The sequence below is a fragment of the Strongylocentrotus purpuratus genome, unplaced genomic scaffold (assembly GCF_000002235.5).
Source record: "Strongylocentrotus purpuratus isolate Spur 01 unplaced genomic scaffold, Spur_5.0 spur5_contig_821, whole genome shotgun sequence".
Lineage (NCBI taxonomy): Eukaryota > Metazoa > Echinodermata > Echinoidea > Camarodonta > Strongylocentrotidae > Strongylocentrotus > Strongylocentrotus purpuratus.
In genome coordinates, this window is record NW_022145526.1 from 543,141 (window position 1) to 567,075 (window position 23,935).

Genomic DNA, 23,935 nt, shown 5'->3' on the forward strand with positions numbered 1-23,935 from the left:
AGCTAAACTGCCCTGCATTTTTTCATTGTAATGATACGCTTTCACATTTCTGTATTTTTTCACACAAAGCTCAGTGAATATTCCTTTCATTTACAAGTTTTTTTTTCAACAAGACCGTTTTAATTTTTTGTTGTGTCAGGTTACAGCAACATATCTGAATAAGCCTTAAATATTTGATTTCTAGAATGTGGAATATTGCTACTGTAAAGTACAGTACTGCTATTTGTGAGCATTTTATAGAGTATGGAAGGCCTTATGAAGGAAATAGCAAACAAAGTCAATGTTATCGCTCCCAAGGATTACAGCAAAGCAGTTGTATTAATTGGACAGTATTTGTTCACGATTAAGATTGTGAAATTGATTTGATTTACAATAAAGATATATTTATATCAGACAATTTTGTTATTAAACAAGGTACCGGTAGCCTTACAAGATCACAACAATGGAGATCTTGAAATTATACAACATATCATTGTTTTTGTTTTGTTTTGATTTTATTGAGTGGAAAATTCTTTTTCAAGTAAATTGACACTAAAGGCGTTAATATTGGATATTGTGTTTTGATTACCGGTATGGGGCTTTTTTTCTGAGGCAATGTCATTAAAAAGTTTCTACTTTTGCAACGGTAGTCATGCTTTGAAGCAGCGAGAAATTTGTGTGTGATATTTTTCCATATAATCAGGTGGTGTAACATTTTATCTATGAAAACAATTATAACCTTGGCTAAAGCATGGCTGCCATACTTAAATAAAAAGCGTTTATCATTCCCCATTTCTCTTTTCTCCACCACCCTCTCTCTTGATTTTTGTATCTTTCACATCTCTCATCAATATTACTCTCTCTACACAATCTCTCCCTACATTCTATCCCACCTCTCTCTCATTCTCTCCTCTTTCTCTCACTCTTCTCTCTCATCTCATTATTTCTCTCTTCTTTGTCCTTCTCTCTGCTCTCTCTCTCGCTCTTTCTTTCTCACTTGTCTCTCTCATTCTCTCCCCCTCTCACACACTATCTCCACACTCTCTATTCAACCTACCCGCATTTAATAATCTCCTGGAAACAATATTGGTTTTGTCTGAAATGACAGGATGATGCAGAGAGCGTTTTCATTTAAAAAAAAAAAAATATCCAGGGGCTGTATGCTCAAAATGGTGTTGGGGGAAAAAATGACGTTAATTATCATAAACAGCAACTGGCACTGATCACTGGTTCTTGCACAGACCGTCGACAGATGTCTCTTTTATCGTGCACGAAGCCAGCGTTGCGCAGACATTAACCAAAGAATTATTATCCTATTTTGATTTGGTACGACAATCACCATCATTTTTGTAACATAAAAGATAACATCGTTTTCAGGATAGTGCCCAGAAATACAATTCCATTGTCCTACATGTATATCAAATCTCTTTCATATTCCACTTCTATTTTCAACCATTTGAACAAATTTCAAGAGCACATAAACTGCACAATTGTATTTTTGAAGTTTTTCTTGTCAAAGATCTTCACAAATTTTATTTACAATAATGTACAACATTTACAGAATGAACAAATATTTTCTACAAACACCTGTATGCAGATCAACTGGTCTCATTTAAGCCTACACTCGGCATGGTTAACCTTAAAATAAAAATAAATTATCTTAAAATATTTGGCTTAGCATGTTAGGGGTTCCATATCACTATATTATATGAAGCTCATATATTACTTCTGTAAAGAGAGCAAGTTTGAATACCCTCTCAATATAAATGCAACTCAGGAGTCATGAGTAGACTACTTGATACATTGTAATTGTATGCAGTCGCATGTAACCCGGGTTCCAATTGGGTCCCATGCGCTGGGTTTATGATACTCTTTATTTTTGTCCATACTAAATTACTCATTATCTATTAGCCAACAGGATGCTAGATAAACTTTCTTTTATTTTATATATTATTACAATGCACATAATTTTCTTTTTAATGGGGCTGTCACACAAAATGGACATGCTAATCGTCACATTCATCTTGTCAAAGGCACATCCAAATTTACAAAACAAGAGGGGGTAGGAGTTGGGGAGGGAGGCATGCCTAGGCTGAGCATGAATCCTGTATGATCCTCATTCTCCTTGGATTTGCATCTTCAAAAAAAAAGTCTGAAACAATTACTCCTCATCAGTATGTTTCTCGACTCTGATGTTCAGATCTCTTATTTCCTGTGTCTCCCAAACAAAATCCATTCCACCATTATCACCTGCAGGTCGAGGGTCATTTAGTTGGACAGGATGTAGCGCTTTCAGTCTTTATTATCAATAAATGTTGCGTATGTCTGAGGCACTACCCTTGTTCAACAGATGCCTGCAAAATGAAAATGAAAAAATGAAAATGAAAGAAAAACTGTAGAGCATACAAGACAACAGCATTATTAACATAACATAAATACATGTTTATATTTTAAAAATGAACAAATATTTATTCATTATTTTGGTAAAAAAGTGTGAAATCAAATTTCATGTTCATTCAAATTTAGTTTTATTTGAAAAACAATCATGATGAAATTCACTACTATTTTGACACGTTATAAAAGCTCAAATCGGTACATTATTTTAGCTAAATAAATAAATAATAGTGTTGTTTTTTCAAACTCTCACTCGGGCACAAACCAAATGATAAACAAAGATTTGTTCATTTTGAAAAGATATAATATTTGCATTTTAATGCTATGATTTGTGTTAATTTCACTTGATCTGTTGATCAGTGACCATTTGGGACATATTATTTTTAAGATCATCAAAGTTAACAAACAAAGAAAACATTTTTTTTCCTTCTTTTTCTAAAGAAAAGGAAACAAGAATAAGAAATTGTAATTTCAGTTCTATGTTGCAAATAAACAAGAAGTCCAATAAATTAAAAAACAAATGGCGCTTTGTGGTCACCCATGAGATGGTTTACCTTATACACCCCAGGAAACAATAATTTTTTGTTTTCAGTTGGAGATACTCCTTTAGATAAAACAAGAAATTTGCATAAATGCAAAAAAGAAGAAGGTGTTTTTCACTCATAATATTTACCTTATAAGCCCCCATCTCTCTTCTTAGTTCCTTGACAACCGATGCGAGAGCCTCAGGGTTGACGCCTAGCTCACACAGGTGCACACAGATCGTCAAGGTCTCAGAGTCAAGCCCCGTCTCCAGCAGCTCAGATATCTGATTCACAGCTACAAATTGTCAAAGAAATTACAGTGAAGTTTTGTTAATTATTGTGATACTATAAACTTCAATACATTATTGGCATATCCATCGGATTCCATTTCCATCCCATAGAAACAAAAACTCAACAATAACAAGCGAGTTAATAATATTTAAGCGTTAAGTAATACAAAGTTTTGGGAAATTTTGAAAATTGGGTGGATAGTGATTCGTTACAATTTTGATATATTTAGATGCCCCTGTGGATGTTTTATAAACACTAAAAAAATTAGCCCCTAAAACACTTCTATTTTCGAGAAAAATTGAAAATCAAAATTTACCGGTACTCCCGGTAAATTTTGATAAATTTCAAATAGCACCTACGGCTGTTTAATGGTAGCTACGACCATGGAAATCTCACAATATGTAGTTGGGATATATCATTTTCAAACGGGAATAGCTAATTGGTCGATTTTTGTCCATAAACATTCTTTTATATCTTAATATCTTGACCTTGAGAGGGAGCTATACAACACAAAGAGTTTATTACTTACAATTTCATAACTCAAGACTCGATTTCAACCGCGACAACGATCACTGAATATTGTAGCATCGCATAGGCTTCCAATATGTTTATTTGAACCAAATTCATGACCCCATACCAAAACTTTGTAATACCTTTAACTCATAGCCTGCCATGAGGCTGCATGCACGCTACCTATTGAGTGCCATGTGCGTGCAAGGGCGCTTTCGTAATAGCAGTTATTGTTCATGCTCATTGGGCTATGCTGTGTGTTTTGCACTCGCCATTCGTAGAACCATCGCGTTAATCAGATTATCTCCGAAAAAACCTGGCACAATGGGGATTAGCCCTGTGGCGCGATAAGAGTTAAGTTAACGGCTTTTTTTATAATGCATTAACTTTAAGAATTAGTCTAGAGGGTCTAGAATCTAGTATGTCTAGGACTTGACCCGAGTCTTGCCTCTAGGATCAATCAAGGCCCAGGCCCAAACTAAGCCCCTTACCAGGACAAGACACTTTGTTCATGAATGATGGAGTGATGATGATGTTTCTGAATTTGTACATCGCATCGTTTTCTCATTCATTCTCATTTCTGGCAAATCTGGGGCCGAAGAAAAATCATTTCACAATCTCCAAAAACAGATTTCATCTTTTAAGCAAATATTGCCCATTCACTCACGTAATTATTATTTTTTTTAATTTAAACGTCTATTTTGGGGGTTGGAGCCTATTTCCTAGTCAAAACTCAAAATCAAACCAGCACTGGAGCTATGGAGTGGTAAACATGCACAAGATCTAACTCAAGATGACGCCGCTAGACCCGGCCGAAAAATGATCAGCAGAAGGGTCCTGAATTACAGCAATTCGTCACACAATTGCTTTAAAATTTCACACGATTTTACATTCTAAATTGAACGACACTCACTATCTAGCGCTTCTCTAGCAGATGCTACAGGTATTGATCCAATTTTCTCTTCCATTGCCTTACGTGGAGATTTTAAAATGTCAAATTTCGCAGCGGATTTTGTGCTCCGTTTCTTTAGATTGGATATTTGTGTGCTGCCCTCTACGAGTAGTAAACGTTTCAATATTCAGCGCCGCTTTCAAAATAACTGTATCGGAGAGGTAAACAACGGATGGTAAATAACTTATTTTCTATTGTTGACATGATTTAATTTATAATTTTGTGAGGTTGTTATAAATGCTGTGAGTGTGCTTTATACCTCGGATCACGTCAAGAAAGAAAATTCAATCAATTTAGTGATATTACACGGGTTTGGGTTTGGGCTTGGGCCGGTTGGGGTGCATTTGATAAGGAGGTGACAAAAACTGATCGACGGAACGGTTGGAACCAGCACTGCCGCTGCTGCAGGCGCAGGCGTACATGTAGCATGCCAGCCAGGCCCAGGGCGCGGCGCTGGTCCGAGAATAACGATCGTCCGCATTTTACATTTCTTTACCTTTTCCGCAAAATCTGGAAGAATGCTGAAACAGCAGTCGAGCTTCCAGGTCTATCTTCTTGTACTCTTTTTTCGCAAACGTTTCATATTTTGGATCGGCATGTTGGCGATGCGAAAAAAGGAATTCCGCGATGATTTTTACATTTTTTTACTCGTCTTCGTAGATCTACAGAGACTTTCACATAGATTCTATTTAGATCTATGGGCGATAAATCCTTGGGAAGACGGACAACCTATAAATCCATTTTTCGCATCCCCAGCGGGCGGTTTAGTAGGACCTAACTGTTAATCCAAAACCCGCAAAGCAGATAAAAAAAATGTTCACGAAAATGCAGACAATCCTTATTTTGTGAGGACCAGGGCCCAAATTAATTTTTTGTCCACGGGGGCTCTTCCAAAAATAAAAGAGCCCCTGTGAGCCTTCTCATGGGGCTCTTTTAGTGCTGACGGGGGCTCATATTTTAATACAAATTTCCATTGAATTGGTACCCATGAAACTCCTAAATTCCTTGGTATTTGATCATTATCATTTATTTAAGTCGTCATTTTCCCTCTTAGAAATTTACTTGTTTCATAGCTGTTATTGACTTTTATCCCCGTAATGACATTCTCTCCTTTCTTCCTCTTCATTATTGGGAGCAACCTTATTTACATGTACATCCTTTCTTTACTTTTAGTCTTTACCATATCCTTCCAAAACACAGGGGCGGATCTAGCTCTTTGCTTAGGGTGGTGGGGGGTAACCCAAATACGATGTGGAGCATCGTCCACGAGCCGCGTAGCGGCGAGGCGATTTTTGTTGTTGCTATTTTGAACCCTCGTATTAAAAGTGATGTTTTCCTGGGGGGGGGGGGGTTTAACCCCCTAAACCCTCTAGATCCGCCCCTGCAACATCTTTAGTGATCTTCTTCTTCTTAATATTGATTTACTGGTCGAGTTTCATTATTTGCTGGTCTTTTAGAAAAAACAGATTTCAGAGGATTCACACGTTTCACAACTAAAAAATTCTCCATGTTTTATTCCTTGCGCGATCCTCTCCAGCTCCAACAGATATTGGGCGTCAGCGTGCACACCGGTACTACCGGAGCAGTATAGCCACTGCTGACGACCGCATTAGCTGCACTGCGAGCTTCTGTCATTTGCATTGGTAATACTCATAGAGATGGGAGAGAAAGCGCCATCTAAGTTCCATTTCATTGGTTTAAAGTTTGAAAATTGATACTCAATATTGTGTTAAAGTTATATCAGAAAAGATAATCTTTATTTTATAATTCCACGGGGGCGATTTTTAATTTTGCAATCGCCCCCGTAAGCAACCTGACCGGGGCGATTATGGAGTTCACGGGGGCGAATCGCCCACCGCCCCCGTGTATTTTGAGCGCTGTTGAGGACACATTTTGTCTGCCTTCATGAAGATATCCTCGTTTATGAGGGCGATCCTCATTCTCTGACCAGCACCCCTACTGGTCACAGTGAAGAGTGATGCATGATCATCATGATCTTGATATAAAGTTTATTTTAAACAAAATGTAAATGTGAGTGACCCACCTTGCTCATGCTCTTTGTCTCTTTTCAGGTCGAAGTCTTGTCTCCAGTCCAATTTGCTCCTGAACTTTTCATTGATCCGTCATCGCAATGGCGGAAGAGGAGGAGGGGCTTCTGTCGATGACATCATCAGCGAACCTGACTGTGAATCCATTCGACACTGTGAGCCTGGACAGCATGCATCTCCCTGCGTTCAGCCCATCGGTGTTCAAGCCCAGTCAGGACACACCCTGCAGCAAGAAGGTGATTTTATGTAGAAACTACAGGATGTGTTCAGATGCATCAATCCTTAATGGGCTTAACTGTAGAATACCCCACCAATAGGGTTAATGTAAAATGACAAAGACCGAGGGATAGGGTTAGAGTTAGGGTTAGGATTAGGTTTAGTGTTACTTAAAAAGCTTAAGTCCTGAGATTTAGCTTCATTGGTGAAGTTTTTGGTAGTACTACCCTACAAACGTTTTGTCAAGTTTCGTGGTGGGGTATTGTTCCGAATAAGGTGGGCCACCAAAGTTTAAACATGATTTACATAGCATATAACAAGAAGCGCAGTTGTCCGATCCATTCTAACACGATTAGAATTACGACCTCAAAAATTTAAACAGGGGCCTGATGTGCCCACTGCACAGACATGTGGAGGTGACATGGTATAGTGGTTCATTCATTTGATTCTCAATTCAAGGGTTGGGGGTTTAAATCCCAGCCTGGCACTAACACCCATTGGCAAGACAATAATTGACCTTTGTCAATCTCCACCCAGGTTTAAATGGGTACTTAACCGGATATGCCAGAGGGCTTACATATTTGGCCGCCAACTATGACCAGGGTAATAATGTAGGAGCATCACAACATGTCGAACATGTGCACTATGCAAGAAGCCACCACTGTCAACATTAGTATTAGGTCTCCATTAACGATTTGAAAAAATGTTACTTTCATCCTTGTCAAAAAAATTTTTTAAAAGATATTCAACTGTCATCAACTGTCATGAATGTTGCTGAAATGGCTCAGAATTTTTCTTTCCCTTTCTTTTTCCCGATCAAAATTTGTACAAGAACAAATTTCGCAAGAAATTTTCTTGATAAATAGAAAGTGGAAAAAAGAATCCTGAGAATGACACACATTATTTTGAAATCTGGACCAGACCGGATACACTAACAAAAATCATTATGGATTCTGAAGTACAATTGTTGTCTTCATTCAATACAAGTATTTAACTTGGTATTCTATGGCTTGTTTTCCCACTGTATTGAAAACAGAAGAGTGGATTCCGCTGGTCCATCGATCAGATGTCCCTGCTCTACCCGGCTGATATTGACGAGTTACCACAGCAACAGGACGCATCCTTCATCCCGAAAGAGAAAGAGGAGCAAGTACAGGAGGCTATAAATCAGGTTAGTCAAACGCATCTCATAGTTCCCAACAATTTTCATATTTAATATTTTGGATGAATGATTCCTATTTTGGGGGCTTAAAGCTGTTGTTTTGAAACCTAGATTCTTTTGCTGGCCATAAATCAGTTTAGTCAGTTCAAGCATCTCATAGCTCCCGACAATTTCTATTTTGGAGGAATGATTCCTGTTTTTTGGCCTTCAAGCTATTGTTTCGAACCCTAGATTCCTATCTTTTTCTGAAATATTATATGTGAAAGAGTAAAGAAAATAGATTGTATTCCTAATTTTCCCTGGAGTGATTGCTAATTTATGCTGTGAAAGGTTGATGTGTATGGTATCTCTAGGCCTTATCCAATTTTTGCAATTAGTGAATGAATTATTTTACCCATGAAGTGGAGTAAACTTACTTTAGGGTAGTGGGGGGGGGGGGGGGACAACAATCAATTGTCATCTATTCTTATTTTGGAGGAATGATTCCTGTTTTGCTACTTTCAAACTATTGTTGTGAACTGCTACATATATCTTTAAAATTCATAAATTTCATGTTAATCAGTTTTGTTTAAACGTTTACCAACCCGTGTCTCTTATTCTTTCTGCTTGCCTTCTAATCAATTTGCTGTACACGGTATGTTTGATTGACCTTACCTCAAATATTTCTGTCTGACATACAATCGTGCTACTCTGACTTCAAAGAGAGCTATGATGAAGTGAAACGTTCATTATTCACTTCTTTTTCTCCCATTTTACAGTTTTTCTCTCAGAAAGTAGTAGTCCCATCACCATGGTCTCAGTCTAAACCCATGAAGCAAGTCACGTTCTCACCTAAACCTCCATCAGTTAGCAGTAAGTATGAGCGATTCAACGTTTCAAATCACATTTTATGTGTTCATTAAGTACTTGAAGCTGTTCAGATTGTGTAGATCTCCATGGTCTCAGTCTAAACCTATCGAGCAAGTCACGTTCTCACCTAAACCTCCATCAGTTGGCAGTAAGTATGAGCGATTCAACATTTCAAATCACGTTTTATGTGTGTGTAAAGTACTTGAAGCTGTTTGTATCGTGTAACCTCCATCAGTTAGCAGTCATATTATTCTCAAAACCAGTCATATATTTTAGCTCTCATACCTGTGTAAACATAATTTGGAATTGTTCTGCGTTGAACTATTTTGATCACTTCACCTCTTCTTTCACAAGCTTTATCTTGTCTGTCTTTTTCACTTCTGTCTTTTTCCATTTCCTTGTTGATTTTCTTTGTGCAATATTATTCCTATATACGGTACATGTACATATATGCATACTACTGTATTTTATTGAACAAATTCTCAATGAATTGTTGTTCGATGTATTCTTTGATCTTTCGTAAATTCAATTTGTTTTAAATTTGGCTGCTAATTTAAATGTATTTTCTTTTCATCAATAAACCAGTTCAATTTAAGAATTCAATTCATATCTTCCCCCTTCTTCAACAATTCTTTCAGTACTGAGTGAGCACTCTGCTGAGAATTCTGTCTGCTCGTCAACGAATGGATCCTTCCTTGGAAATGTATCTGGGAAATGCGATGGTAAGAAAACAATATGAAGAAGATATTGCATTGTACAGTCAAACCTGCTTTAGTGACCACCTGTCTACAAAGACCACCTGTCTACAAGGACCACATTTTTTGTTTCCTTTGAAAATGGTTTCTCATTGAAACATGTACTAAAGGAACCTGTCCACAAAGTCCACCTGTCTACCGAGACCACTTTTTGTGTTTCCTTTGGGCGGTCGCTGTAGACAGGTTTGACTGTAATTATATCAATATATTTTTACACTTGGGTGGTGGTGTTTATTTTACCTGACTGCTAAGAAAGCATAAATGCTTGTAAGTAAGCAACCAGACGGCCGACGGCTTTAGGTCCTTTCCGAGGCACCTGGTAATGAGGATTATTGTCTTACCAAAGGGTACTCGCATCGACTTGGTTTCAATTCCGGGTCACAGGATTACTAGACCACTGCTCTACAAACTGAGCTATCGCGCCTCTCTCTGCAAAGTAATGCTTTAGTTTCTAAATGCTGTAGATACATAAATTACCTTGGTTACCTTTTAATTCAAGTTAGCACATAACCTACACTGATTAATTTCTTTGTACTTTTGTAGTATAATTTATCTCTGGGGTAATTAAAGAACATACAAGGGGAAGACATTCAGTTTTTAATCAATGAGCAGAATAAATATTTCGTTCAGCAATCCCAAGAAGCAATCTACAAATTTTGTGTTGTTTTCGACTACTCTGAGCATCCGTTCAACCACTTGAAATTATAATTTGAAGGAGTCTTTGATGGGAAAGGGGGTGACTCCTCGTCCTAACCCAATTCATCCCATGTTGTATATCGTCAGTTCCACACTGCCAAGGGAAAATATGCATGCGCAATAGTAACGCAGCACATATTATATATAATATTGTAAGTCAAAATTGTAATTACTATTTCTTAACATTTCAAATAAATGTGCCCCAACCCGCTGTTTGAATCGTTTTCCCAAGCAGACTCTGGTGCTCCAACCCCTTTTTGAGTTAATGTACATGTAGACTTACCGCAGTGAATTACAACAAAATACCTTCCAAAGTTTTTTTTACTGCTTTGATATTTTGATGTAAACATTTATTCATTTTTATATATTTGTTCTCATTTGCTATGTTTTCTTTATATATATATTTTTTTTAATGCTTTTTTATATGATTGTATGTTTGATGTAAACTTGCATTTTTAATCTTTGGACTTTTTGACAAGTCTTGAATAAAACCTCATTTGAATTGAATTGAATTGAAATTGTTTTTGTTTCTTTCTGTAGTGAGTTGTCAGACTGCCATCACGCTTCCTCTCAACTTTGATTTAGAGGCCTTTCTCGGTAAGTAAACACATTACTATTCTACCATAAGCCTATCAAAAGTCATATCATGATTAGTGGTTTTATAATAATTGATCTTAATAGCTTCAGCAGGGCTTAGAAAGCAATGAATTCCTAGGTTGACGGCTCATAGCACCTTGGCAGATATCGCAAAACCTGTGGAGTGTTTCACAAAGATCTGAAGTCAAATTTAAGTCTAAGTAGGAATTAAAAATTATGGAGAGCCATTTGCAGTCTAAAAATAAAATATTTTGAAAAGCAAAAATTCAAGTATTTTAGACTTTTTACACATCAAGAGCATGAAATCACCTTGATAATAGAAAATATGAATAATTGGAATCAACATTTTATGCTTTTTAGAATAACTTTTACAAAATATTTTCATAGATGTGAAACATCCAACCCCACAAGCTTAGGATAAAGAAGGACACTGAATGATGATGATGAATATGTTCTCCATAAACAGCAAGTGGGTGGGGGGGGGGGGGGGGATTTAGTTTACAAATAAATCGGTTTGATTAGTGTTACCATTGAATTACAGTCAAATTAGTTGTAGCAGCCACTTTTCTTTTAACTTTTCATGTTTTATGGCTCCCTCTAAGAACAAATGTGTGTAGTAGAACCTGTATAGAAAGGCCACCTGTTTACAGTGGCCAGTTTCCTGTTTCCTTGGGTGGCCTTAAAGGTAAAGACCAGTTATGGTCATGCGATTGCATTGTGAAAGAAACGTTGTGGAATCGATCAGAAAAGGTTGATCATCTAGCATCTAGCATCTGCAAGGTTCTGGAATCATCAAAATGATAAGAAATTTGGCCCATTCTTCGTAAAGTTACAAGCACTATACACAGAAAGATGTATATGGGACTACCCTATATCTCCCACAGACCATGAGAGAAACAAATTTACCAAATATATGAATTAGTAGGCGGTTTCCCCTGCAAATTTTTTATCATCATGTATTAGTCAAAACATATTCTTTCACATGATTGGTAATGAGAGCCTCCATTTCATTTTTTGAAATTAGGGGTAAGGGCGTTTCCAATACTGGTCTTTACCTTTAAGCAGTTTTTAATATATTTACCCCAAGCAATTGCTCCTTTCACTAGTAAAAGTGTAGCAGCAGGTGGTAAAGGGTGCAATCTTGATCCAGGCCCTGTATCTTTAAACTTATCAGTGAAATATTATCCCATTTCTATGACAAATTTGCATGCTTATTGAAGAACTGATTACACTAGCTTTTAAAAACTAGTGAATTATTGTTAATAACAAGATTTATGAAACAAGACCCTGGGGGCGTTTCTCAAAACTTGTCATCAGTGACTAATGACAGTTTTTGTTATAAGCTACTGAACTCCTTGCTTCTGATTGGTTATCAGCAGATTTGTCACAGATTTTTGTCATTTGTCATTGAAAAAAGGCTTTGTGGAACGCCTCCCCCCCCCCAAAAAAAAAATGTACATGTATTTTTGATACAAGAGTAAATATGTTTGATTTTCATGTTGTGTGATTAACAGGTAAGGGTCGCTTTATGTACACCAAGTCCAGCGTGGAATCCTTCCCAGTGGCTCCCCTGAGACGCAAGCTCTTCACCCAGAGTGAGTCCAGCTCCAACGGCCTTCCCTCCGCCAGCCCTCTATCGGTGAGCAGCAGAGAGAGCGGACCGTTCTCACCGTCCATCTCCCCTATCAAGTCTAGCCAGGAGTGCAGTCCAGCGGAGTATGGCCATGTACCAAAGACACCAAGTTCTGTTGAGGTGAGAAAGGGGTGATGTTCTTTATGGTAGTGGCGATAATGATGGTGGTGGTGGTAAGGATGATGATGATGATGATGATGATGATGATGATGATGATGATGGTGATGATGGTGATGATGGTGATGATGATGATAATGATGATGGTGGTGATGATGGTGGTGGTGGTGAAGATAAAGAGAAGGAGGATAGTGATGGTGGTAATGGTGATGATATTGTTCTCAGCGCCAGCCCTCTATCAACTAGCAGGAGAGAGAGCGGACCGTTCTCTCCCTCTATCTCACCTATCAAGTCTAGCCAGGAGAGCAGTCCTGCGGAGTATGGCCATGTACCAAAGACACCAAGTTCTGTTGGGGTGAGGAAGGGTGATGTTTACGGTGGTTAGTGGTGGTGATGACGATAGTAGTGGTGGTGATCATGGTGATGGTGATTGTGATGGTGATGATGACTAGGATTGTAATGGTACCTCCATCATTGTGGTTATGATGCTGGTGGTGCTAGTCATGATGACAACTATTGTAATAGTGACAGAGATGATGGTGGTAATGAGGAGGATATTGATGATACAACCGTTAATGATAGATGAATGGTTATGCTTGCAATAATGAGCAATGAATAAAATTACCACACTTAAACTATTTTGATAAAGTTATTAATTCTGTTACCCTTTCCTTCTCCTTGAACCAATTTTTATCTTCTATATAGAGCCAGTTTTCTTCCAGTCCTATCGCTCGTTTCAGGACCACTCCACTTCGACCAGTCCCTCATGTGCAACACCAAGCATCACCCCTCTGTGGCAAAATGGAATCTCCCTTGATGTCACCCATAAGAGAAGTCCCACAAGGTACAGGTACTTGTATTTCTTAACCTTTTGCTTGGTATTGTTACAGTAATAAGTGTAAGCAAATTTCTGTATTACAGTACCCTCGGCAAGCATGTAGACATCCCCATACACCACAAGCACTCATGGTGATTAAAAGCTGACCAATAAAAAATATAATTTCTGTTAGCAAGTTCAGATTCAATTGTGTTATAGTTTCTTAACTCACAGTTTCCCACAGCCTGTGTATTTCAATTTCATTTGATATCATCCATGGTATAACAGTTGTGTTAGAGTTCAATGAAATACAATAATTTTCATCTTTTACTAATTATGTGCAGGTCTTCCACCCAGCCCTATTTCACACAGCCCTGTTGAATCACTGAGTAACGGTGACCATATCTCACCCTTAGTCATCAAGGGCACCTCACTGTACCAACCACCACGGCCTTCTGAGAACATGATGGAAACCAGTTTTTCCAAAGTGGGTATTCTAGAATTCAGACCCCAGATGGCCGATGTAGGGAGAGACGGTGAAGAAAAAGAAGGGATGGAGGGAAGGACAAAACTCTCACCCAATCTGAGAGGGATTTCTGAAAACGAAAGAGAGGGGGAGGGAGAGATGGACAGAAGACGGGAATCATTGATGAAAGTGTTTGATAGGAGTGATAGAGAGGAAGAATTTGATCATGGATCGATAGAAGAGTTCGATGAAAATGTCGGAGAAGAACTGATGGAAAGAAGGAAGGATTTCACTCTTGGTTTGACAAGAGAGTTGAGCCCTATACAGAAGATTGGTGACCATATCTCAACGCTAGATGAACCAGGTTGCTCATCAAGATTACATGGTACTCAAGAAGAGAGCAGTATGGATACCAGTCTCATGAGTAACAGGGGTAGGTTTTGTTCAATGTTATCTTTTGTATATTCTTGTTTTCGTTTTTTGTTAAAATAACCTTCAACATCTACTCTTTAAAGCCCCACTGCACTACGTATAGCTACTTGTTCCCTCTATACAGCAAACAATGCCTAATCGGTGCCTGTTGGTCCCCCATGATCCTCTTTTTCTTATGTTAATTGAGAGCTGATTTGATGAGATAAACGACCTGTCAGTAACCTTGCAGGGAGGTCTAATCCTCCTGGCCAAACTAGTGCAGACAGGCTTTAAGAGCTCAACCATATATATATGCTTCATCCTCAAGAGTCTTGGGCTTTTTTTGTCGAACATATTTTAGGTTTTTTTTTGTTGTAAAGGGATTTTCATTTGGGTTATGTTTTGGGGTTATAGGGTTAGGCATTGTGTTCAGTTCAGGGTTGAGTACATGGTATTGACTGTGAAGCAATAGTCACTGGGCATTGTCATAAAGCCTCTCTTTGAAACTCCACGGCCCAAAATCACAAAGGAGGTTTAAATTAACCTATGGTTAAACTTTCATTTACATATTAACCCATGGTCTAAAATTAGTGCAAAATACGCTTGACAGAGTCAGAGGTCAAATATTAGACGCGTGCAAGGCAAGTTATGTTTAATTTGCACTAATTTTAAACCATGGGTTATGAAAATGAGGGTTTGAACCATGGGCTAAATTTAAACCTCCTTTGTGAATAAGGGCCCAACAATTTTGTTTTGTTTTTTGTTTTTCCTTCTTATCATTTTGATGATTCCAGTACCTTGCAGTACACACCAATACTTATGATCAACCTTTTCTGATTGATTCCACAACGTTTCTTTCACAATGCAATCGCATGACCAGAACTCAACTTTATCTTTAACTAGTAAAACATTTGACATGTGTTCAAAAACTTTTATCAACTTTATTTTTTTCATTGCATACAGGTCAATTGAGGGAGAACATTCATGCAAGCAGTCCACCAAGAAAGAATATTCCATGTGACTTCTCATTAGAAGCCAGCACTGCTCTTAGCCCTATCCCAAAGACTAGTGACCTACCACTCTCCCTACCGCTCTCCCCAGTCAGGGCAGGGGCAGACGAGACCAAAGACGGGGTCAAGATCCAGTCTTTCCGACCCAAGGGGTGCCACAAGATGGTCTCCTTTCACATCGGGACAGAGTTCAGCCCCATCCGATGTGCAGAGAGTGGTAGTCACCACATCTTGGGACAAACCTTGCCCATCACATCATCTCGAGTGCATGAGAGCAACACAGAGCTGTTGATGGAAACCAGTCTCTTTTCTTTTGATGGACAAGAAGAGGCAGAGGGTGATCGATCAGAGAGAGTAGAGAATCTTGGAGCAGATACGGATGGTCCTGGTAACATGATAAAGGTCTTTAGGACAAGTCCTCAAGAAGATGCTGCAGGGTCAAAGTTATTGGACAATGTATCAAGAGGAACTGAAGATGTTCACAAGGAAGTGGAATATTTAGAGTCAAGTCGAGATGAGCTTAGACAAAAGTATGTGAAAACGGCTGCGAAGGATATCATAGAAAGGGACAGTATGGATCCACCCCTTTTACATGAATGTAAGGACGATTGTGTTTCCAATTCAGCCGAGGATGGTGCCTTTCGGCATCCTCCTGAGAATCTCAAGATGTTTTTGAGAACTTCAAGTATCCGGGACGGTGCCACCTCCAGCTGCTGCAGGCCATACGAGCCATGTGACCATTCCAGCGCGTGCTGGGTAGCGGATTCAAACTCCTCTTCCCTCAAGGGTGAGGCACTTCTAGGAGAACGATCGTTTCCGCTCCAGAGCCCCATGGTATCTCCAACATGCCTGACATCAACGATGCGATACGGCACGCCAACCGCCAATCCACCTTTTGGACTGCCTGCAAGAGGTGTCCAAAGTGCCACCCCATCGATGGACTTCAGTTCAGTCTCCTTGATTGCAAATGCTTCTTCTACGAAGGAAACCGTGCAAACGTGCGAAGAGGTAGATCATTCCACCGGCACAACCAGAGGACGGTTCCACCAGGAGTCTTCCAAAGACCCGAGGTTTGATGAAGTGGACTTCTATGAGAGGATCGAGGACTGTTCGATGCAAACGTCTTTCAGGAAATCCGTTCCGTGCTCCATGACAACCAGCAGGAGCTACGACTCTTTGCGGAAGTATGCAGAGGAGAAAGCGAACACGAGTGTGCAAGAGGATTGGCTGATGACGTCGTTGTCGGAGGCAGATCTGCAGAGTCACAGGTCTTCTGAGCTCCAGGAGATGGTTCCTGGCGGAAGGGAATCTGCAGGAACCGCTCCAGCAGGTTTGCTCCAACGTGGTGTGAACGAACTTGGTGCTGCAGCGCAACAGGGTCATAACTCCCATCCCTTTCAGAGAAGTGCCTCAGACCCGCTCCAAGGGGCTGAAATGCGAGAAGGATCCAACTCCTTCGACTTTCAACCGAGTCATCCAATGGAGGATATGCAAGAAGGTAGCATGTCCGTCCATAACGAAACTTCCAACATAGGTCACGCCACAGAACGTGGTAGTCTATCCAGGCTAAACGTACATCAGAAACTCTATCTGAACACAAACGTGCAAGAAGGACTCATCTCAGGGGATATCAGCAAAACGGACGTAACTCCTCTGAGGCCTATTTCGGTAAACCTACTCTCTCATGTAACCAGAGCTGGAGTAGACAGTGGGTACAACACACACAGTGCAAATGTTTCAATGGATATTGGTGATGTAGAGAATAGCTCCTGAAAAATTATAGGTTCCATTAAGTCATGAAGGGCTATAATTAGATCTCGCTGATAATAACATCTATGTGCAATGTAAGAATAATGACAAAAAGCACTGGATAAAATGCAGACATCAAGTTCTGAACTGATGTCACATCAAAGGAGCTAAAATGGTTGGCTCTCAGTCTCTGAAAATATTTCTAGGTCTGTCTTTTCGGGAAAGTCCACCATGATATTGAGTTCATTTTGAGAATGAGAGAAACATGTCAGAGAAAGTTTGAGCAAAAAGAGATTAAAATTAAGAAAGTTATGAAATTTTGAAGGTGCGATCAATCAAATACAAATTGGCTACTGTGTGATGTATCTTGCAAGCTCCCATCCAATACGCCCTGTTTTAAAAAAAATCATACAAATCACCCTGAATATAAATATTTTCTAAACATGATTTTATACAACCCCTGTAAGGGTTGTATGAAATTAAATTATAAATCCAATCCGTCATTACTTGAAAAAATGAAAGTTCTATACATTTTCATGTAACGAGCAATTGGAGAGGGGCTCTAATTATTTATATCAGAGTGGTGCCGATTTGTGTTTCACTGATCACAACTTCAACAATTCATAACTTACCTATAACTAATGTGATTTTGCTCAAACCTTCACCAATTTGTTCTCTCTTTTTTCTGCTTTTATTAAAACCAATTTTATATCGGGTAGACTTCACCTTCAAGAAATTCGGTGGTCAGGCGATACCATCAAGATGAGCAAACCGGTTTGAAATGTTCATCAAGCATAATAACAACTACATGAATATTCTTCATATACCCCTTGTAAATTCAATGTTGTTTTTTTTTGGTGTTTTTTGTAATTCAAGAAAGGTGGACCAGTTAAATTAAGGCCTTTGTTGAATACTTCTAGATGTAAGTGTTAATATGTCACATTCTCAAGAAACATGAATAGGGACAAGCCAAATTTTCACATACTGTACTGTACTTTTAAAATGACGAAACTTGGGTAGGATATGAATAATTTAGTTGTTAACTATAAATTCATTGGAGTCTGACCTACAGCAGTGACTTTAATTACCTTTTATTTATTCACAAGAGGGGAGTGATTTAGAAGAACTTTTGTATCAGTTTGTATCAGTTGTACAATGTGTTATATCTAGCTAGAATTGACAGTATAATTTGATAATAAAACAGGGTATTTTTTCAAGTACAAAAGTAAATTAGACTCTTCCCTCCACGTATCCATTTATTTGCATTGTCTTAGCTGCGTCCATCTGACGCAAAGGCAACCTGAATATAATCCAAATGGTCTGACTCCATAGGATCGTAAATTGTATACAGGTGTATAACAAATATTGAATGGAATTTCGTTGTTCAATGTAAGATATATTCACCTCCAAATTAAGAGTTTCCTATGTGTCATTACATTTCAAGATCGGCCTGTGGCCTCGATGAAATATTACATCACTCGTTGAAGTTGTATAATGTTTAGCTTAAGGTGAGTCCAGGGTATTTTGGCCTGAATGTAATACAGACATCAACATCATTATTTCAGGTTACTATGATGTTAAATACGGTAACTCTTTATACGCCTCACAAATAATCTCTGTTTGCCCCTTTGTAAAAGCATCATGGGATAAATATACCAGAGGCTTCAAGATTATGTTTTTACGGTTCTGTGCATTGAAGCATTTCCCTTTTTTTCCCCTTTCTTACAAAGCGACTAGAAAAGGTTAATTATGAATACCTATTGGTATTGCTTAAACCTTAGTGCTTTTTTCCATATTTTTTATGACGACACAACAGGGGAGTCATCCATGTTCCCATTATTGTATGAAATTATTTAATGGTACATGTGTATATCAAATGTAAATATCCATATAGCGCAGAATAACTTCACATGATCCCATTTTTTAATTATTAGTATCCATAAAGTTTACACCCACATCTGTCGAATTGCAATACGAACAACAATACACATAATTATGAAAAAAGAGAAACAATGTTTGTATCTTGATCCTATGATAATTTTTCAAAAGTAAACCTGTTATGATAAAGGTCATATGTGTAGCTACCTGACTTGTGTAGGCATGTGTGATAACTTTGTTTTGTTGGTTAAAAGTTATAGATATTCATGTTATATAGACTCAAGTTCATGTGCCATATTTTCTTTATACATAGATGTAAGAATACACATGTATGATAATAATAAATATTTCGATTTGAAATTATGAACAAAATTGAATGAAGATTTTACCCTACTTTTTATGAATATAAGGCATGTGTTCACGGCACATCATGTAACCTTTGAGAGAGAGAGTGCATGTGAGAGACACATTTGATATCCAACGAAAAAAAGCCATACCATAGAATTAGTGCTAAGTTCAAGGAATAGATTAGAGTTTCTATCGCTCAAGACGGCTATCTTGAAGCTTATGAATTGCTAAAACTGAATACGAGAACATTCAGGGTTCCGCCCATGGTCCCCCCCCCCCCCCACCTCTCTCCGGCAAGGGGCTCTTCATCTGTAACCCATGGGGGACCGTAAGGCGTTCCAATGGACGGGCCCCATCCGTAAAGATTGAAGCAGACCTGCCAACCAGTACGATTTAGTCGTATTTAGTACGATTTTTAGAAGCAAATACGAAAGTACGATTTTCCTTAATAATGCGTGTGGCAAAATGTCCATTCTGTCCTGTAAAGTATCCTACAAGCATCTCACATCGGCAATTTGGGGATGTTTATTGGTTCATCGAACACACCAGTCGTGACGAAATAATGCATATTCAACCAATGATCAATAAAAAAAATTCTTCCTGTAGGTAGAAGCATTGATCCGCGTAACAATCCGTGTTTATTTTCAAGCATACAACTTTTGTCAGTAAAATACAACTTTTGACACTAAAGAATACAGTTTTTGAACTCCAGAGGTTGGCAGGTCTGTTGAAGCGATTCCCAATACAATCCTTTATTGTACAAAAATTAGCCTTGAGAGCTAGAGAGTGTGTTTCTACCGCCCAAGATGGCAATCTTGGAGGTTCTGATTTGCTCAAACTGGAGAGTGTCTAGAGGTTCCGCCCCCTAACCCTAACCGGACTTTACCTTTGCATCACAGGGATCTCATATTAAGGCGGGCCCCTGCATGGACCCCACCCATCAGGGGGGTGTTTCACAAAGATCCTAAGTTGGACTTAAAAATTATGGAAAGCCATTAGCATCTTTGAAAATATTTTGTAAAAGTTATTTTGAAAGGCATTAATTGTTTATTCAAATCATTCATATTTTCTATCATCAAGGAGATTTCATGTTCTGGATGTGGAATTTATAAAAAGTCTAAAATACTTGAATTTCTGCTTTTGAATATATTTCATTTTAAGACTCCAATGGCTGTCCATAATTTTTAAGTCCAACTTAGAGTTAAGTTCTACTTAGGATCTTTGTGAAACACCCCCTGGACTTGCGCTGATACACTTGCAGTACGCTTCTCGCACACGTTGGCGTTGCCCCCCCCCCCCCCATGCATACACACACTTTTGGAAATCCTCGATCAGCCGCCGCCATGATTGTACATGTTTCTTTTCACGATTAAGTCCCTTAAAGACAATGGTTGGATGATAATACCATAGGAACTGTCTTTCTTCTATAGTGGAAGCCCCCACCCCAACCCCCCCCCCCCCCGCACTCCGTGAACGGAGGGATACCATGCGTGTTCCCAAAATGTCCGGTAAAGGGGTACTCTTCACGCACTAAAGTCCGGCCCGTAATGACTTTACACACCGGACTTAAGGGGTGCTTTCAAAATTAGGAGGGAACATGCATATGCGTACCCTAAATAACACTGAATGGGGTGGGGGCGGGGTGGAAGCCTGGTTCTGTACCATGTCTTGGAACTTACTTTCCTTCATCGTTATTGTACCGTGGTATGTAAACAAAATGTTTGGAAACTGAAGTTTGATCTACTTTATCTCTCTTGTCGTGTCATGATCATCAATTTTTTTAGTATCATTACAAGGGATGTGTATTCCTCTTTAAAATCATACTATATTTGGTATGACATAGGAATAAGGGGAAGAGCCAAAAATGAAAAGTTGCAAAATGCACTGGTATGCCTATATGCACACTTCTTTCTTGAGAGAGTATGACTTTTGTAAATGACCGGGGCTATTGGCCCCAACTGGTCATATCCGTTAATCTTAAATTCTAAAGAATCTTAAAAAACAATACTATGGCAGACATTGAACCCGGGAGAAGAACTGTTGATGTAAATCGTGGGCCTATAATGTTCTTACAGTGTTAGGGTCTTTATGAAGAAGAAAAATATGTTAACAAATCAGGAGCTTGCATGCTTAATCAATTTTTATTGAAACTTCAATGTAAATGGACTATTTGGTGTCCAATAACGGCTAGGAAGGGGAATCACCTGATATGGCAATGATATATCTGACAGTGTATCAATGAACTGTGCTGCATAAGGCCTGTAATGTCTGACGCTTGACATAAATTACAGTTGAAAAGAGAGATCGAGACAATTAGTTTCTGAACCCCCCCCCCCCCTCCCCCACCATTAATATATATATATAACATCTGAGAGACAGAGTGCAACTCTGAAAACGTCACGAATCCTTACATGTATCTCTGTAATGTATGTATTCCATATACGATTGAGACATTGTTGACCCCATGACTCACCTGTTTACTTTCATAGAATACCAAATTGTAATCAGTTGATCTAAGCTTCGTTCAATTAAACCCGTCGGGAATTCATATCTCTTTAATGTTCATCCATGCGAGCGAGGCATTGTTAAATTTATTTTTAATTATTCCTCAATTTGATTGTGTACGTCACGAATACATATCTCTGGAATGTCATTCCATGCCAGCAAGACATGGTTGAATTCATTTTATTTCCTGAACTTGATCGCGTTCAACTAGACTTGCTGGCGGTGTGTGTTATTACTTCCTCGTATGCTGCTGTACGTCTCTCTCTATCTCTCGATCTCTTCAGAACAGGGAGTGGCTTTTGAGAACAGTACTTCCAAACTTTCTAAACTCGAACAAGTTACATCGCATTTGGCGAATGAGGATATTTCAATGCACGTCCGGACTCTCTTGAATTTGGCTGGAATTATGATTCCAATTAAGACTCGTGTTAAAGTTGTCTTAATTCACACAGTTTACACCAGTTTGAGCCGTTTATAGAACGTTGTACGCGTTAGGCGGAGTTTTTTTTACACGGAGTATTAAACGGACTACGTCATTAGAAGTCTTAATAAGTCGTTTATAGGCCAATTATTACTCAATTATCATTGCATCGAAACAACTCTCGTGCGCTTAAACTAAAGCATTAAAGGTGGTGGATGACGTCACTGACCTGCACTTTCAGGCCTACTGATTGATTCTACAATCAAAGTGAGTAGCTCATAATGTTTTATATTACACATGACACGTTTATTATGACAAAAGCCCCTTTTCACTTTTGATGAATGCCCCTTTTATTTTGACATATGTCTTTTATGTATATTTTGTTATCTGTATTATTTCTGCATGTGAAATGTGAAATCAATAAACTTTTCCTTTGTAATAAATGCCTATTTCCCATTCTTATTATGATTAATATAACAAGTATGTTTTTTGTTACCCCAAACGGTTGCTCCTTTAATCTGCAATGACATATTCTACCGAATTGTTAAAACGAACATCTTGCAACCTCTTATCTTTTCATTTTTACTTTCATAAAATACCAGCGTAACTAATTACCCTACCTACATGAATAATTGATCTAATTAAAAACCTATATGAAGGAGTTTTCAAACTCAAGGGATCTGCAATTATGTTACAATGTCATTCATGTTAAAAAGAGACATAATTGCCAAACGTGCTTTGACAAGATATCTTTAATACCCTATATCTCCCCGAAACAATAGATTGTTCATATTCTGCTCTACATATGCCAATAATGTCAAGCGACTGAGAGCATTTTTCGCTCGAATTTCCCCAAACTTGCCTATATACGCTCGCTTGCATTTATGGTGTGCCTATCTCATTAAGTAACAACTTCTAAAGGTGTTATTAATTCTTTCATTATAAGTTTGTGTTTAAAAATATACCAGGATTGGGGATTTAACCGAAGGATATCATCTATGTGTTCTGCTCGCTTACTTCGCTCACTCGCAAATGAATCTTCAGACAATCACTAACATCTGCATAGTATGGTGCTAGGGCTGCAAAGAGAAAATGTTGAAGATCATACTTGATGCAGGGGTGTACACCAATGTCTAAAACTTGTTTTCTTTCCGCTTTGGGTTACCCATTTAAAAAGTGTAGGTTCCCCCTTCTTTTTGCAATGAGCGCCCTTTTTCAATCGGTGCAACCCACTTTTGAAAGACTCACGAATACACATTTCTATAATGTAAATCCATGCGAGTGTGGCATTTTAAATTTCAAGTTCAAGTTTATTTATATATTTTTTTTTTACATATCTCATACAATTTTAACGTAATAACTGCAAAAAAATACAATTGAAGACAGAAGTATAAATGTCACAGATTATAACACCTTAACAACTATTACAGAATGTAGCCTTTATCATTAAATGATGAAAGACTAGAAAGAAATATACCTGTTTGTTTCAAGCTGAAGAGAGAGTGTGGGGGACCAATAAGAGTTGCGAACCTAGGAAACATAGGTCCACTTACTTTAAATTAATACAAATATTTAAGAAAGTGTGATGAAAGAGAGAGAGAGAGAGA

The 23,935-nt window shown here is 38.4% G+C and overlaps 1 protein-coding gene across 1 annotated transcript; it reads left to right on the forward strand.

The window, feature by feature from the left end:
* Positions 1–4,745: 4,745 nt before the first annotated feature.
* On the forward strand, positions 4,746–17,200 carry LOC100892267. The gene is made up of 10 exons (XM_030980967.1): positions 4,746–4,825; positions 6,723–6,934; positions 7,951–8,085; positions 8,835–8,928; positions 9,564–9,647; positions 10,917–10,973; positions 12,488–12,726; positions 13,429–13,567; positions 13,885–14,439; positions 15,381–17,200. Exons 2-10 carry the CDS (start codon positions 6,782–6,784, stop codon positions 17,198–17,200), a joined length of 3,276 nt encoding a protein of 1,091 aa, XP_030836827.1. The 5' UTR covers positions 4,746–4,825; positions 6,723–6,781.
* The last annotated feature ends 6,735 nt before the right edge of the window (positions 17,201–23,935 follow it).

Excerpts from the sequence above, each read along its gene's own strand:
- LOC100892267 (XM_030980967.1), top strand. The coding sequence starts at position 6,782 with ATGGCGGAAGAGGAGGAGGGGCTTCTGTCGATGACATCATCAGCGAAC. Across the intron at positions 6,935-7,950 it reads ACACACCCTGCAGCAAGAAG|AAGAGTGGATTCCGCTGGTC; the intron begins GTGATTTTATGT and ends TATTGAAAACAG. Across the intron at positions 8,929-9,563 it reads TAAACCTCCATCAGTTAGCA|TACTGAGTGAGCACTCTGCT; the intron begins GTAAGTATGAGC and ends CAATTCTTTCAG.